Source organism: Myodes glareolus, chromosome X, assembly GCF_982192425.1.
Source record: "Myodes glareolus chromosome X, mMyoGla1.1, whole genome shotgun sequence".
NCBI classification, from domain to species: domain Eukaryota; kingdom Metazoa; phylum Chordata; class Mammalia; order Rodentia; family Cricetidae; genus Myodes; species Myodes glareolus.
This window is the reverse complement of record NC_142053.1, coordinates 113,248,434-113,266,508: the sequence shown is the minus strand read 5'-3', so window position 1 is coordinate 113,266,508 and position 18,075 is coordinate 113,248,434. Positions and strand designations below refer to the sequence as shown.

Sequence of the window (18,075 nt, the reverse complement as noted above, 5' to 3'; positions counted from 1 at the left end):
TCGTGCTCCCTCAAGAGGTTACCATTCCCTTGTACCCAGTGACACGAGGACAGAGCATTGTCAGTGGTGGTATCACCGTCATCTAGTAACCAAGGCTTCATATCTTTAACGATGAGTTTAAGACAACAGCCAGACCTTCGGCTTCAACAGAACCGTCTCCTTGTTGTGTGTGTGTGTGGGGGGGGGGGACTGTTTACCAACCAACATTCTAGGAAGTGTTCCCTTTTCTCACCAGAGATGAAAAGGAGTTATATTTGTTTCCCAACTATGATAGCCTATCTGTGAAAGGACACAGTTTATGCCAAAGAAAGCCTCCACAGAGGACTCGGTGCTATCCAGCACGAGCTTTGCCAGACCACCACAGGAGGCGGCAGGGAGGATTTCTGATGATGTCAGCAGAGGAAACATTCTTCTGAGGTAGAGTTTGGGGGGGCGGGGAGAAACAACTAACCTGTTTCCCAGATAGAGTTTCGTAAATGACTGACAGGAGATGGTCCGCTTCTATGGAAGTATTAACTCAACTGATGAGTGTTAATTATTAAACCTTTTAGATGGTGGCTCGCTGATTTCTCTGATACCCTAATCCGGTTCACAGAATAGTTAAAGCAGCTTTTCCCCCCGGTTTGTCTTCTGTTTGTGACTCTGAAAGAATGCTGTGGTCGCTCTTGTTCCTGGTGACTGCTGCTCATGCTGAACTCTGCCGTCCAGGTATGTAGCCTTGAAATTCAAAATATCAATTAACAGCTTTGCGAGTGCTTGCAAACTCATTGAGTGAAAAGCAACCAAAATGATATTTTTCTTCTAAGTCTGCAGACATGTGGATTGAAAGTCGAACCTATGGCTCTTAGGAATTTGAGAGAAAAGTGTAAATGATTTAATATGATTTCCATTAAAGTTGTAGGGGTACCAGGGCAGACCAGCTGTAGTTCTTTGTTATGGTTATCTGGGCTATATTAAACGGTAGGATTTACTGGGCTTTCTTCTCTCTGTTCACCATAACTTACTGCTCTTTGTTGCTTTCTCTCTGGCAGATGCAGAAAATGCCTTTAAAGTGAGACTTAGCATCAGATCCGCTCTTGGAGATAAAGCAGTAAGTGGCGCACCTGACGGCTCATTTCGGCCTTTGTTTTCCTAGCGCCCCAGGCTTTCTCTAATAGATGACTTGTCCACATAGTGACCTTCTCTTGGGTCTTCAAGTCTGATCTTGTCCCATAGCTCGATTACAGTAAAATGGGACTCCCCGATAGAAGGGGTTTACTTCTAGTACTTGATCGGTAGTGAGTGATTGAAAACAGGAGGGAAAAATTGTGTTGCACAAGACAGTTTGGAACACTTAAACCTCTCAATGGAGCAAAGGGGTCTGTCTGGTCTGATGTAGGTGTCTATGTCCAGGTAGAGTCTGCTCTTCACGGTTGTGGGTGTTTAGATTTTATCAGCCTGTGTTCTAGTCATCAAAAAGGAAGACTGGTGCTACCAACATAAACATATTTTACAGTACAAAAGTTTCCAGTTCTATGCAAGGCATTCAATTCTTCCCAGCTATGAAAGTGACAGTATGGAAATTGTGCTTATGAAATCCTAGAAGTTAAAAATCCTCCCAGCCTGTAAGGGGTGGAAGAATAGTAAAGATCATTGAATTAAGAAGATGGCATTGTCTATTCTAGTGTCAGTTTCCCAGCGTGCTCTGCATTTTATTTTAAACTAGTGGGTGATGTTGGTGCCTCATACTATAAACAAACAAACAAAACCCAGATTGCCAAAAGAATTCGGAGATATTGTATTTGCTGACCAACAAATTGCCTTATTTTTCATTATTTATCTGATAGGTAATAGCAAGCATTTAAGACATTTATTAAACATTTCTAGTGCGGACTATTATAAGGACTTGACTCTTATGAGCCCATTGAGCCCTTACCCTCTTTAGTACAGGTGTGCCCACTCTCATGCAATGAATGAGTGAGAAAACACAGGTCCAAAGACGTAATGTGACTCTTTGAAGATTTCAAGCCAGTAAATGGCAGAAGTGAGATTCAAATCCAGACCCTGCTCCCTACCAGTGTGTAAGATTTCTTAGCCCAGGATTCTTGGAGTTGACTGGATGCTGGCGATGCAATGGCAGCTAACCCTGGGCTTGTCTGTGCCCTGCAGAGCTTACAATAGTGAGAGAATCACTTGTCCATTAAATACTCAGTAAGCCCAATGCAAATGTGCCATCTTGACAAGTATTACAGGAAGGAGAGATATACAGGGGCTCTGTCCTTAGCAGGAACCTCAGTACCAGATATTTCTGCAATGTCTAAAGTGACCATGAACAGACGCATGGGGAGAGAAAAGGAATGGCAGAGGGCCATCACATATGAACATAGCAATTATCACAAGAAGGAGCTTAGTGAGCATGAAGGATGGGAGGACGATGTCTGGAACTGAAGCTGGGAAGAAGAACGTGGCATTTGAGGACCTTGAGAAAAGGAACTGCATGAGAAATATGTGCTATGGTGGTGTACGCGGGGGCCAACTGGGGGATTGTCTCAAGGCAGAGGAACTGTTAGCTGTTTGAAAATGCTGTTGAGAGGCCAAGCTCATTGTGTGAAACCATATGAAGGTGGGTGAGGAATTAAGAGAGAGCGGTCTCTGTAAAGTGGTGGAAATGAAAGGCAGATATTGGAGGGGTTAAAATAAGTAGGGTAAGTTGGGGGTGGGCATGCAGAAAAGTATAGAACTTTGGCAGGGCAGGAAGCTGGGGTTGTACTTCAGTTGGTAGAGTGCTCACCTAGCATACGTCAGGCCCTAGGTTCCATCTCTGTCATCCCATAAACCAGGCCTGCTAGCACTCGGGAGGTGGAGGCAGAGGGATCAGAAGTTCACAGTCATTCTTTATTACACAGTGAGCTTGAGGTGTGTGAAACCCTGTGTCAAAAGAAAGAGTACAAAAGAATTCTGGCTGGAAAGGTTGCAGAGAGCTAGCAGTGGGAAGATCAAGCAGAGCCATAGGGTTTTGCTGTTGTTTTAGTGGGAGCAAGTTGAGCCTGAGTAAAGTCAGTGGACAGGCTCCAGCTGGACTCACACAGAAGAAACTGCTTCAAGCCCGAGAAGCCCGAGGAGAGAGGAGGAGAGAAGCATTTCTAGCAGCCCGGGAGATTAGCCATTATCAGGGGAGAAATGTTTGGCACTCGAGGAGAGGAAGTGACTGGGATGTGTGTTGGTGGTGGAAGTTTTGTTTCTTTGTTTTAGGAGGAGGAGGGAGTTTAAATTGATAAGCGGAAACAGTGTCTCTAAATTACAAAGCCAGGGGGTCAGGGATTTAGCTCGGAGGTAGAGTGCTTGCCAAGCGAGAGGCCCCAGGTTCAGTCTGCAGCTCAGGGGTTGGAGGGGCTCTAAAACCCAACGCATCTAGTGAGAGTCGAGGGAGCAGGGAAAGTGTTTGCTTGCTGGAGGGGGGTTGGAAGCTGTCTTGGGACAGACAATTGTCTTGACACAAAGAACTTTAGGAGAACTCTAAGAGGTGAGCAGGTAATTTGGGGGTAGGGCACCGTGAATTTTAAAAACAAACCTTGTTTTGTGACTTTTAATCATTATTACTTAATGATTTAATACTTAATATTTAATCAATATTACTTTTAATCATTCAACTAAAATGTGAAGCTTCAGTGTCCTTGGATGTAGGCAGAAAACTAAGTGACCCGGGGACTTAAGGCCTTGGCATCACTGTTATTGAAATACAGACGCAAGAAGTCTTAAATGAGAGGTAAATACAGGCAGCTTATATGCATCACGTGGTCTGTGAAGGCACAAGTTACTCTAATGACACAGTCAGTTTCATATGCTTAGGTGTCTATATGCCAAGTGTCAGGACAACAGGCACGGAAGGGGCTACAAGCCTTCTTGTAGGTCTCTGAGTGCTAGTTTGGTTTCTGGACTGTAACTTAGTAACTCTTTCCTTATCCTTTCTTCAGTTGTACATTTTTACTAATTACTATTATGTGCTGCTTGCTTTGCCTGGAAACCATCTCTGAAGCACTTTGAAAGGCATAGCAGAAATGTGACACGATACACAGGTTTTTGGTCTTTTCCTCCACTCAAGTTGGTTCTGTGGGCTCAATGCCCAACACAAAGGAGCACTAGTTTGTCCTCTCCTGATGCCAATAGCTGTGAGCTCAACTCTGTGACTTAAACTGCACTCCTGCTGACAGAGCTCATGCGCACTTTGTAAGGGACGCTAAGGAATCCTCTCTGAGATCCAAAACGCAGTTGAAAGCCATGTTCTGGCAAGTTCTGACTAGCACCTTCATTTTTGTTTGGTACACATTCTCCTTTATACTTGACCAAGCTCCTTCCCCATCTCTACTTCCTCACAAGAAAGCCTCCCATGTGTATGTATAAATGTATGCACACTTGTAATATTGTATATATAATATATGTATACTTATTTTTTTAAAAGTTAAGATTCCGTTTTATTTATGTGTGGTTTTTTTGTGTGTTTGTGTGTATGTGGGTGTTCATGGAGATCAGAAGAGTGTGTCAGATCCCCCAAAGCGGGAGTTATAGGTGATTATGAGCCACCCGATGTGGGTTCTTGGAACTGAACTCAGGTCCTCTGGAATAATAGTATGTACTCTTATCTGCTAAACCATCATCTCTCTAGCCTTACACGTGTAATTTTTATTAGACAAGGTCTCAATATGCAGTTGACTGGCCAGGAACTCTGTATGTAGACATGGCTGCCCTTGAGCTTGCAGCCATTCTCCTAGGTCTCCCTCCTGGGTCCTAAGGTTATTGTAAGCCACTGCTCGGCAAGTAGACAGGGTTTTTGTGGATGCTGTTTTGTTTTTGTGATGCCAGGGGTCAAATTCAGGACCTCATAAATGCAAGGCAAGCATTCTACCAACCAAGCTATTTCCCTAACCCTCAGTGATGTTTGTTTGCTATTTTAACTGGATCACTTTTTATTTATATTTTGTGCTCAATTATTTTATTAAACCATATCATTAAAAAGTAAGATCTATTGCCAGGCGATGGTGGCTAACGCTTTTAATCCCAGCACTGGGGAGGCAGAGGTGGTGGATCTCTGTGAGTTTGAGGTGAGCGGGGTCTAGAGAGTGAGTTCCAGGACAGCCAGGACTACACGGAGAAACCCTATCACAAAAACAAAGAAAAAAGAAAAAGATCTTTGCCCTGAAATAGTTAATACTTTTTAAACTTTCATTTTATAATATAAACTTTTTATAATATAAACTTCATTTTATAATAAAACTTTTAAAACATTTATTTTATAATATAAAATAAAAAGTTAATATGAAGTAGGGAAAAGTGGGGATATTTGAGGAGTTGGAAGGAAGGATTTAATTAAAATGTCTTACACTCTTGTACAAACTTCTCAAATTATGCTTTTTCAAGTTCACTTTAAAATATAGAAGGAGGGGCCAGTTAGATGGCTCAATAGGCAAAGGCACTTGACATCAAGCCAAATAATCAGAGTTTAATCCTCAGGACCCACCCACATGGTGAAAGGAGAGAACTGATGCCCCCAATTATCCCAAATCACCCCAAATTATCTGACTTCTACATGTGTGCGTGCGCACAAAAACACACACAAAGTAAATAAGTACAAGTATAATAAAAATATTTTAAAAGATTGAAGGAAAGTAGTTGGGCATGATGATATGCATCTGTAGTTCCAGCACTTGGGAGGGTGGGGTGGGTGGATTGCTTAAGTCTAGGAGTTCAGAACCAGCCTGGGCAATAGAGTGAGACCCTGTTTCAGAAAAAGGGAAACCAGATTGAAAGAGTATTTCAGATAATGTCTCAGGTTGGTATTAAAATGCAACATTCAGTGTTTGCACGTGACCTAAAAGGAGACGAAGTTTTCTTCTTGATGGCATTCTACTGCAGCAATGTTAGACAGGACTGAGAGGGAGGGCTGAAATAGAAGTGAGTGAAGAAAGTTTCAATGCTGCTGGGGAACTTATGGGACGAGGGAACTGGCTCTGTGAGGAAAGAACCTACTGTGCAACCATGAAGAGCTGAGTTCAGATCCCCAGCTGAGCCCCATCTCCAAATAAGAAAAGCTTAGTGCTGTGGCAGGTGTCTCTAACTTCAGGGCTGGGACTGGGGACAAAGACAGGAGGCCCTTGGGGCTTTCTAGTCAGTCAAAACAGGAAGCTCCAGGTTCAGAGAGAGACCATATCTCAAAATAAGGTGGAGTCAGGTGTAGAGGCACAAAGCTTTAATTCTAGCACCTGGGAGACAAAAGTAGGCACATTGCTGAGTTTGAGAGCAGCGTGGTCTACATGCCTAGTTCCAGGCTACCCAGGACTATATATCAAGACTGTGTCTGAAAATAAACAAACAAAAAATGTGGAGAATAATAAAGACACTCAACATCTGCAACCTCTGGCCTTATTTGCATGTATGGACAAATATATCTGCATACATGCATATACAAACATGAACATACATTCACATACACCACCTATGCACCCATACAAATAAAATTAAATTAAAAATTAAAAAAAATGCCAGGTGGTGGTGGCGCACGCCTTTAATTCCAGCACTCGGGAGGCAGAGGCAGGTGGATCTCTGTGAGTTTGAGGACAGCCTGGTCTACAAGAGCTAGTTCCAGGACAATTAGGGCTGTTACACAGAGAAACCCTGTCTCAAAAACAAAAACAAAACAAAACAAAATTTAAAAAGAATACAAGGTATACAGACATTATGTAGATATTTAGTATAAAGTAAAAATAAAATGCTGTGGATCCCCGAATGGCTGCAGTAGGCCATGAAGAGAGACAGACAGATGGGCATGCCATGCAGAGTGAGGCTGGATATTTATTTAGTGTGTTATGGAAGGGAAGAGGGAGAGGAGCAGAACAGAGGGAGAGAGAGAGATAGAGATAGAGAGAGAGAGAGAGAGAAAAGGAAGGAACTCAGGCTGGAAGCTGAAGATCAGCTTGTCTGGACGAGGGGGGAGGGAGTGGGCAAGGCTTGTCTCTTAAAGAAACAGGACAGATCATTAGATTTAGGAAAAAAGAATATACCCTTCTTGTCTAGAGATGGTAACCAGGGCATACATTTCCTGATGTTGTTTAGGATCATCTCTTTTTATTTACAGTTCTTTCCTTCAGAAGAGGGCAAGAGGAGCAATGATAAAATATGTTTTTCCATCTCAGTATGAACCCAGATCCTAACAATGTTCTCATAATATATCGGGGTGAGTTGTAGAAATATCAAGTTCGTTGACAGATTAGTGGCATTACGGGGTCAAGAAAAGAGAGTGCAGCAGGAAACATACCAAACTTGGAACTATAGAATGTCTAAGAATGTGAGTTCCCTGGATCTCCAGTGCATGAAAAACAGATGGAGGTGGGGGAGAAAGAAAACAAGAAAGAGGGCGATGGGATGCACTGCCAAATGGACAGCCCCCCCTTCACTTATACTCTCCTTTTCCCTTTTCTTTCAGTATGTCTGGGGCACAGATGAAGAATATCTCTTCAAAGCAATGGTAGCATTCGCCATGAGAAAAGTTCCCAACAGGGAAACAACAGAGTAAGCCAACAGCATGATATCTCAAGTTTGAGATAATGCATTATTTCAATTTTCTAGCTTGAGAATAATCTAGTAACCCCCGAAGGACATCTTGTGGGAGTTGGTCCTCCCCTTCTACCATGTGAGTTCAGGGGGTCAAATTTAGAACCTCAGACTTGGTGGCAAGTGTCTTTACCCACTGTGCCATCTCTCCAGCCCTTGCTTTTCTTTGAGACTTTGTAATCTTGCTTGGCCTGGAATGCCCAGCTTTACTGTGGGTGCTGAACTCAGGTTCCCATGATCTTGTGGCAAGCATAAGAACTAAGCTAGCTTCCCAATTCCCACACATGCATACTTGAAAATAATACATTCCCCAAAGTTTTTTTTAAAAGAAAGTATAGGAGGGGGAGTGAAATGGGAGGAGGTGGAAATTTTTAATAAAAAATAAAAACTTTGCTAAAAAAAAGAAAGTATATAAAAAGACAAAAATTTCCCCTAAATTCTCTTCATGCATTATCAAATTTTAAAGAAAAAAATATTTAATGCATTTTAAATTTATTCTTTGAAAATTTTACATATTTATGCACTGTATTTTGATCATATCTATCCATCATTCCCTCCCTCGCATTTCCCCTAGCATTACAATTTTTAAAAATAAAAATAAGGGAGATGGGTAGAGAGCTCATCAGTGAAAAGTGTACACTCTTCTTGTAGAATACATCAGTTCAGTTCCCAGCTCCCACAAAGGGCAGCCCACAACTTCCTGTAACTCCAGCTCTAGAGGATCTGCTGCCCTCTTCTGGCCTCTTTGGGGGCACCTGCATGCACGTGAACAACAATCACACCCACAAATGTACATACATGCAATTAAAAATAAAATAGATCTAAATAAAATAAGGGGCTAACATTACAAAAGGTTAAAAGGAAAGAAAGCACTTACTGTCTCACAGGGCTAAGCTGAGTGTCTCTTGTTTGCTAGCTTTCTTTACAGCAAGTTTTGTACTTTATTGTGTCCCGGCACTGTGACTTCCTTCATGTGCCTACATTTCATCTGGTTCATGACTTTGTTCAACCAAATGCTTCTGTTCTTGGGCAAAAGTGATGAACTACAGAACATTTCAGAATTTGAGGAATTCGCTTTTAGAAAGTTTTCCTTCAGTCTGGGATATTGTGGTGGTCTGTAGCTTATTTGAAAGGTGATTCAGTTTTCAATGGACACCCAGGCTACATAGAAATTTTTATTGCTCATCATAAATTTCTCAAAATATTAAACTAGACCACTGAAAGTTTTTCTGTGAAGGGCAAAGGTGACAGTGTGAGGAACACGTTTTCCTTCATTTGGCCTGTGGAATCAGTCTGAGGAAGCACATTGCTGTAGTGGCAATCACGGGAGTGCCTTGTCCTGAAAGCCTGCTGTGTGCTTGTAATAGGTCTGACAGAAGTAACAATATTCTCAATTTGACTACCTGACTATCGAAACAAAGCCCCCACCCACCAAAGAAATAGGAATTTTGGGCTGGTTGGTGATAGTGCAGGCCTTTAATCCCAGCAGAAGCAGGTGGATCTCTGTGAGTTCAAGACCAGCCTGGTCTAGAGAGAGTTCAGGATAGCCAGGGCTACACAGAGAAACTCTGTCTCAACGACCCCCTTCAAAAAAAAGAAGGAAAAGAAATGGGAATTTCCCTAGGAATCTCATGCTGGACAAAGGAAAAGGTACCACCCGAGGGGGGAACTTGTCTTCTGGAAAGAGATTTCACACAGTTTTTAACTATTTGTCAGACCACCTTAGAGGATGAGACTGAAGCCCAGATAAGGATGGGCCAGTAACAGGCAGGACCACACCATGGCAGTGGCTGTTAGACGTGCATATCCTTGGCCCTTCTATTTAAACTTTGATCTCCCTTTAGCATCCCCAAGATGGGCTTTGGGTCTTCCTTGGATCTCTTTTTCTCTTTCCCAATGTGACCATGTTTTAAAAAAATCCCCCTTTCTGATTTCTTCTTTTAATTTGACTCTTTTAATTGGTTTTTCAAGGATGGGTATTTGGGCTTGAGTTGGGGCATAGGTTCTGCCTCCGTTTCCAATATCATTTAAGCAGGATTTACTGCAACAGGAATTTCAAAGTGTTCTAAGTTGTTTTCAAGGAAACTGTAATTTAGTTAGAAGTTTAGTCTAGTTTTTAGGCAAACAGATATTTAACTGCTTATTACACAAACAAAGCTTTTAAGATAATTTGTCACTTTTAAAAAGATGGGTATAAGTCTATTGCAGGCATTGCTTTCTCTTTATAAGTAGCATAGAGCATGCAACAAATCTTGTGTTCTACTTAACTATCCAAGGATAAGTCTTGTGACCTAAAAAGGAACAATGTATTCTTGTATCCATGGAAAGGCAAGGGGATTACCTGTCTCGTGCTTGCAGCCCAGCTCACTTTTAGTCCTGATTTTCAGAAACAAGAGCCTAATTCTTACCACCCGTTGCCTTTGTCTGGTCTCCTTGATGAAAAGTAGCTATGGAGCCAATTTGCAGAGAATCACTTTTAGGTCAGTGTTTCATACATTTAAGGAGACAGAGGAACATTTGTGGCTTCTTTTTGGTGAGTTGCTAAAAGAAGCCATTCATGTAGATGTCACTGGCCAGGGGCTGGAGAGATGACTCAGTGGTCAAGAGCACTTACTGCTCTTGTAGAGGACCCAGTTTCATTTCCCAGCACCCACATGATGGTTCACAACTATCCATAATTCTAGTTCCAGGAATCTGATGCCCTCTTCTGACCTCCATGGGCACCAGGACGTGCATGGGTGGGGAAAGGTGGAAGGAAAAAGACCACTGACCCAACTCATCATGGCCAAATTAATTAAAGCAAGGTTTTCTTTTAAATTCTTGTATGTGGGCTGCCACCCCCTAAGGCAGGGTTCCAGAGGTCACCATTGGATGTGAGGAAGACAAGGCTTTTATAGCTCAGGGGCAGGGGGATTCCAAATGGGGGATTTGATGGACAAAAGTGGTGGGCCTAGAGGAGCAGAACATAAGCATAACAAGTTAATCCTAGCAAGCTCCTGAAATAATGAGATGGTTGCAAGGTGGGCATAACAAGGTAGTCATAACAACAGGTAGATGTAACAAGGTAGACATAGGTCATTGTATAACCTTTTGAAGCAAAGGCATGGTTGCTATTCCTGGAACAGGCAGTACAGAACCATTTGTACTGAAGCCCAATCCTTGAGAAACAGAGGTTTAATCATAAACAGAAATGAACCTAGTTTGTTTTTACTATAAGATGTCTTTTAAGCCTAAGTTGGAGGCAGGCTGGTTCTTCAGTACACATATACATACACACTGGCAAAACACTTAAAAGAAAATCATCAATCAGTCATTGTTCAGAATGATTGCAAAAATAAACTTAAATGGTTCCATTAGACCAATCCATATTTAAATTGTGGGAATTAGGGAATTTGTATTTAGTTGTGATAAAAGTATTCAATTTTGTTTGTTTGTTTGTTTTTATAGACAGGGTTTCTCTATGTAGCTTTTTTGCAGCCTGTCCTGGAATTCACTCTGTAGACTAGGCTGGGCTCAAACTCAGAAAAACCCCTGCTTCTGCCTCTGCCTCCTGAGTGCTAGGGTTAAAGAATACTTGCAGTGCCACAGCATCTTTAAAATTTTTGTTTTGCGTGTGTGTGTGTGTGTGTGTGTGTGTGTGTGTGTGTGTGCCCTCAGTGGCAGGAAGAGGGCGCCAGATTCCTTGGAGCTGGTGTCATAGGTGGTTATGAGCTGCCCGGTTTAGATTCTAGGAAGTGATCATCAGGCCTTTGCTAGAGCTACAAGTGTCAGTAACCACTGATCCACTTCTCTAACTCTTATCCTTTTGTTAAAAATATGTAGTTCTTATTTTAGTGGCTGCTACCAAGTGGTTAGAGAATATGAACCCCTTCCCTCTAACAGAATTATCTGGCTTGATTGTGCTGAGTTTTTTCTTTCTAGTAGTATATGGGGTAATATTCCTTTGGTAGCATATATCATATTTATTTTATGCATTCCTCTTTATTGATAAACATATACAACATTGTTCCAATTCTCTGCTTCAATGAAGAGTGCTATAAGGACTGTCCTCATCAGTGTTCCTATTTAATATGTGTGCACATAAGAATTTTTGGTAGCTACACTATGTCTTCTAGAAAAGACTTCCAATTAATGATCCAGAGTGGCTCGACCCATTGTCTTTTTCGTAGCTTCTTGGGATTTCATTTCTATGCATCTTGCCAGTCCTTGGTATTATTTAAATTTAAATTTGGGGATGGGGATGAAGAGATGGTTCAGCAGTTATGAGCATTTTCTGCTCTTCTGGAGGACCTGAACTGGGTTTCCCAGCAGCTCACAAGCACCTGAAACTGCAGCTCCAGGTGCTTGGGCACCATCTTCTGGCCTTCAAAGGCACCTGCTCACAAGTGAATACACTCATACAGACATCTCAATACAATTTAAACACGTTTTAAAAATGTTTGGCAATTTGAAAAGTTTAAAGTAGCTCATTTAAAAACAATTTTACATGTTTTGATTATTAGTGAGGGCAAATAACAGAAATTATTCTTAACCTAATACAGCCTGAAAAAAGAAGAAAAAAAGAAAAGCAAAAAAAGAAAAAGCAAAGAAAATGTAGAACTACATTTCCTTAGTCTTCACTTCCCTAAAGTGGAAATATTTTTTGGCAAGCAAGCATACCTTATTTCATTTTGATCATATTTGGTACTTATTAGAATACTAAGCTTGACAGTTTCTTGCCAGTAGAGGTCAGAATTGGTTTGTGGTTCTAGTTAGTGCTTGCTTTCTTGCTTATTTATTTATGTTTGACTTCTTATCCCCATGATTTTGAAATGCCTGGAGATGCTGTTGGTTGTCTCTACTTTTGTCTACTGCTTGAGAGCCCAAGGATGCTGCTTCCCTTAAGGGACAATAAATAATCTGGTCCCAAGCCTCAGCAGTGCCACTACAGAAGCCATGGTGTAATCCTGGAGGGAAAAAATGATAATCTCAAAAAGAGATGATAAACTTGAGGATAGTTAGAGTTTTATTGCTCTATAAGAACAAACTATTAATTACACAAGGTGGGCATACTGGGTCTTTGGTTTTGGGCAGATGAAAGGAGTAGGTTGGCAAGGGAAAGGCAAGGTTTTGATACCAGCAAGGGCTCCACTGTGGGTTCCTCGGGGCAAAGAAGTTTACCTGTGAGGCCCGCCAACCCTAGAGTTAGGATAGGATACAAGGGCTGGGGCCTTGGGTGTGAAGAGGCAACTCTCTCTTAGGCCAAGGAGGCCAGTACAGTGGGTGTGCTCAGGGTACAGTGACCCCCCCTTTAGGTCCCCAGACCCCTGGCAACACTGAATCTGCTTTTAGCTGTCCCATGGAAGTTCTGAGAAGAAGGTATCCTGGATTGCAGCTGGTTGGACAGCTGAGTGAAGGCTGAAGGAAGGCTCACAGAGATGCTTGTTCTGAAGCAGGACTTAATGTTCAGCATAGGCAGGAAGGTGAACAGCTCTATTTCTGGTGAACAGCTTGAAGGCAGATGGCCTGGTCTTGGGGCTCTGCTTTCTTCTCATAAGGCAAGCATGACCTGTCCTCTAGTGAAGCCACAGGGGCAGCCTCTGGGGACCACGGCTTTGACTGGGAGCAGAGGAGGCGGCTTTCAGAGCACTCTGGTGAAGCTGAGGCATGTGACCCTGGGATCAGACCCCTGCTTTCTGGCAAAGTGCCCCTGCAAGATCCTCTGCCCACCTGGCGTTGTGTCCAGGTACCTGAGCTGGTACCTGCTCAGTTGCCCATCTCAGGAGGGAGCAGGTGGTTTGGTAGCTTTTGAAAGGGTGGTTTCCCTCCCCACATCTGAGGGCTCGGCCAGCAAAGCACACAGGACTGGAGGGACTGGTAGTTGGGCTTAGGGCACAAGCAAAACACGAAGGAAGCCAGGGACCCTCTGCCTACCTGACCAGCCAGGTTGGTGATCATAGACACAGTGTCATCAGGAGCTACTACTGTTTAGAGCAGTGGTTCTCAACCTTCCTAATGCTGCGACCCTTTCATATAGTTCCTTATGTCGTGGTGACCCCAACCATAAAACTATTCTCATTGTTACTTCATAACTGTGGTTTTGCTACTGCTATGAGTTGTAATGTAATTATCTGATATGCAGGATATCTGATATGTGGCCAGTGTGAAAGGGTCATTTGACTCCCAAAGGGGTCATGACCCACAGGTTGAGAACTACTGGCTTAGCTTATAAAGGGCACAAATAAGCCTGTACTATTAGGAACTGCGCGGGCCATACCTGAGCTAGCTGATACCAGGCCACTGCTCTCTGACTGTCCAAGGGCCCACTTTGAACCTCAGCCCCCAGCCCCCCCACACCCCAATTTAGTGCCTGCTGGTAGCGGTGGCTGGAAGTGATGCTGCCTGGAAGACGAAGGAAGTTAATCCCCCGTGCTTCCCATCGCTGGTCCCAGACACTTAGCTCTGGGTGGAGGGGCACTTGCTTCTACTTTTGTGCCTGACACAGAAAGGAAGAAAAGAGACAACGTCTCACACATAGCTACCGGCAGAAGGACTTCTACCTTTCAACACTATAGGCTTGAATAGTCTTGTAAGGAAAAGCACTATCCTGGGCTCTTCCGTGGAGGTGTCTCATTCTTGTGGGATGGACGATCATGCCGCAGGGTCATGCTTTTGTAGTTGTCTTTTAGGAGATGGCGAACAGCCTGCAGGATTTACCTTTTAGCTCTGGCTTTGTTTGTTTAATGTGGCTCCTCCTATAATTTTCAGCTTCTATCCACCCTCATAAAGATTTTCATTTCTATGAACACTGATGTCATTTTTCTTTTCACTTTTATTGGTAACCCATATGTAGAGAACAGAAGGTGTCACATTTCCGAGTTGTAGGTGACAGACCACAGGGTCAAGAGTCATTTGTTTGGGGGCCTGTTCAGGGTGGCGTAAACCAAACTGTTCCCCTTGTGAACTTAACCCACGAAACTCCATTGGGAAGGCACTGCTTACTGATCCCAACGCTGGTATAGGGAAAGACAGGTAGAGACAGAGTAGCCATTGAATGAAGAGTTGGCAACAGCTTTTATTGGGCGGGTGACTGGACTGAACATCTGTAGACTTGATGAGAAAACATGGAGGGTTGTGTGTTTGAGACAGAGGCCCTGTGCTGAGGAAGCAGGGAGACTGTCAGCTACTTGGTGACGAACAACGATCTCCGCACATCCTGTCTACTGCCAAGCCACACCACTTTTTTGGGAAGATCCTTTAAGGCATGATCCCTGAGTATATGATTTTGAAATAATTGGATCTTCTGTACAATTTTCACTTTTTTATGAGACAGGGTTTCTCGATGCAACAGCACTGGCTGTCCTAAAACTTGTTCTGTAGACCAGGCTGGCCTTGAACTCAGAGATCCACCAGTCTCTGCCTCCCAAGTGCTGAGATTAAAGGCATGCACCACCACTGTCCTGCTACAATTTGTACTTTTAATATAATATTTTTATTAATTTTTTGAGTTTTTTTGGGGGGGATGGCATTGAGACAAGGTCATTCTATTATGAAGCCCTAGCTTTCCTGGAACTCACTATGTAGACCAGGCTGGCCTCAGACTCAGAGAGCCACCTGCCTTTGCCTCCTGAGTGCTAGGATTGAAGGCATGTGCCATCACACCTGGCCTCGTGGTGAATTTATACAATGTATTTTTATTACTGTCACCCCCACCCCAGGCCTACTTCTCCCTCTAGCTCCTTCCAGACCCACCCCTTTAGTGTCCTCTTAAAAACCAATCCTAACTCAGTCTGTATTGCCTGTACACTCATGGGCGCAGAGGCATCCACAGCTGTGTGATCAACCTTCCAGGGCCTTAATGAAAACTGAACTCCCCCCAACAAAGCCATCAACTTGTCAATAACTCTTCACTTGGGGGTGGGGGCTTGTCAGCTCCTCCCTGCTCCCTGTTGGAAGGCTGATTGGCTCAATCTTGTGCGCTCATGTGCTGGCAAACATTATTGTGAGTTCATGCCTATAGAAGTTCTGTCACATCCAGAAGACACTGTTTTGCTCCAGTCCTCCCTTACTTCCGTCTCTTGCATTCTTTCTGCCCCCTCTTCCTCTATAGTCCCTGAGTCCTGGGGTGAGAGCCATACAGGTGCCCCCCGCGTGGCTAAGCATTTCACTGACATTTATTCTCTGTGCTTCCATCAATTGTGAGCTTCGGCATCAGTGGCCATCCACAGCACAAAGAAACTTCTCTGCTGAAGTCTGAGAGCTGCACTCATTTATGGGTATGCAGATACAAATTCAGAGAGCAGTTGGTGCCATGTCCATTTAGCAAAATAATAATAGTAGCTTCACCCCGGGGCTTAGGAGCTCCCTAGCTGTGGGTTCTTGGCCAGATTTGCAATACTAGGCCTGTGCTTCCTCCTGTGGAGCAGACTTTAAATCTAACCAGAAAGTGAAATTTTATCTTCTTTTTTCTCCCCAGAGACAGAGTTTCTCTGTGTAGCCCTGGCTGTCCTGGAATTCACTCTTTAGACCAGGTTTGTCTCAAACTCAGAGATCCACCTGCCTCCTGAGTGCTGGGATCAAAGATGTGCGCCACCACCGCCTGGTGAAATTTTATCTTCTTAAAACATTCTTTCCAATGGTAAAAACATCCTCTCACACATATCTGGTCCCTCATGAAATGGTAATCACATCAGAGTGTGAACAGTTTCCCTACCTTTGTGATCATGTTCTTGTAACACATCTCCCTCATTTCTGCAGAATTTCCCATGTCCTGCTTTGCAACGTAACCCAGAGGGTATCATTCTGGTTTGTGGTGACAGACCCTTCCAAAAACCATACTCTTCCTGCAGCTGAAGTACAGTCAGCCATAAGGTAATCATCCCCACAAACGCTGTCTACTGATCTATCATCTCGCTGATGAGCTCCATTGTTTTCATGGGCACTGAAGAAATCTCACTCCACTCCATACATGAGGCATTGATTAAAGTGTCAAGTGTTCCATTAAGTTCATTTTCATCAGAGATTAGTGGAGATGAGTAATTTTCATTCAGTAGCAATTTGCCTCCAAGGAAACAAATGGTTGGCAATGTTTAGACACATTTTTTCTTGTCACAACTGGAGGAGAAGGAGGTACCACCCATACTAAGCAGACGGAAGCTAGGGATATTGCTATCCACCCTGCTATGTACAGGACAGCACCTCCCTCAAAAATTATTTGACCTCAAATGTCAATTGTGCTGTGGTTTAGAAACTCTTGTCTAAACCTTAATTAAGAGTGAAGAGCCAACTCCAAATATGTTGCTATCATATCTATAGTGGTTTTTTAAATTGACTTAAACTTTATATGCATGTATTAATTGTACAAAGTACTGGGTTTCACTGGACATTTTTATACATGAATATGACATGCTATGATCATATTCATTCTACTTGTTGCTATTTTCATGATAATTTTAAAATCTGGGTTAGCGTAGTCACATGTATGGAATGAGGTGTGGACATGAACAACCAGTTCAGAAATGTCTGTTATAGCTCTCTGTGAGGACTGGAGTAATTCATCCCAGGTCTTGAGTAAAAACAATATCTAGGGTGTCTGATCCCTAAGAAAGGATTCCAGTCGTGGAGGTGATATCTGTACCCGGCTAGAACTTCCAATCTACTTGAGGCGACAGAGCACGTTCCTGGTGTACCAAGATAGCAATGAGTCAATCAAGCAGAAAGATAGAGCAAGGGTGTGGAGAAACTTTTCGTATTCCTTCCGGTTATAGCTCAGCTGTGATGGTCATTATTTTGGGAAAAGGTTTGCCTCCTCATAACCAAGATTGGATTACGAGAGTTCAGCAAATAAAGCACTTGCCATGAAGCATGAGTACCCAAATGTGGATCTCCAAATCAACGTAGAATCAGCACGGTGGCCCATGTCAGTCATCTTAGGGATCCGATATCAAGAGGGGAGGCAGAAGCGAGGGAATCTGGGAAAACTCATGGGGCAGCTGGCTGGGCATATCTGTGGAGAACAACAAAGCGAACCGCTTCAAAGATGACGGCGAGGACTGGCATCTGTGGTTGTTGTCAGTAATCTCCAGGGACACCTGCGGCACCCATATGCTAAACACACACACGCACGCACTAAACACACACATAAAGATTTTAAAAGATTAGATTATTAGAAAAGGAAAACATTCCATAATTTGCTAAAATGACATTTAAATTACCACCGTGCTACGGGAGTTCTCTTTCATATGTATGAATGGTCATGGCAGAACATAGGTTTGTGAGTTTCTGTGGGTTGCGGGTGGAGCTCAGCTTTGCACATACTAAGTTGTTATGTACCACTGAGCGACATCCTCAACCCTCGGCATAGTTTGCTGATGGAAATCTTTCCTGATGACCCATTGTTTGGTCTGCAAGTCACTGCTTTAGACCAGGATTGCCCAGTCCTGAAGCTACTAGCTAAATATGCCACCAAGCATTTGAATTATAGCTAATACAAAATGAGGTGCACACAAAGAG

At 43.1% G+C, this 18,075-nt stretch overlaps 1 protein-coding gene across 1 annotated transcript in view; it reads left to right on the top strand.

Moving 5' to 3' along the window:
* Positions 1-551: 551 nt before the first annotated feature.
* Positions 552-18,075, top strand: part of Cltrn (collectrin, amino acid transport regulator) — a 28,447-nt gene continuing 10,923 nt past the window's right edge. The window contains exons 1-4 of the mRNA XM_048440630.3: positions 552-708; positions 1,032-1,090; positions 7,457-7,542; positions 16,321-16,434. Coding sequence (XP_048296587.1) covers positions 651-708; positions 1,032-1,090; positions 7,457-7,542; positions 16,321-16,434 — 317 coding nt within the window. The 5' untranslated portion in view covers positions 552-650. The remainder of the gene's footprint in view (positions 709-1,031; positions 1,091-7,456; positions 7,543-16,320; positions 16,435-18,075) is intronic.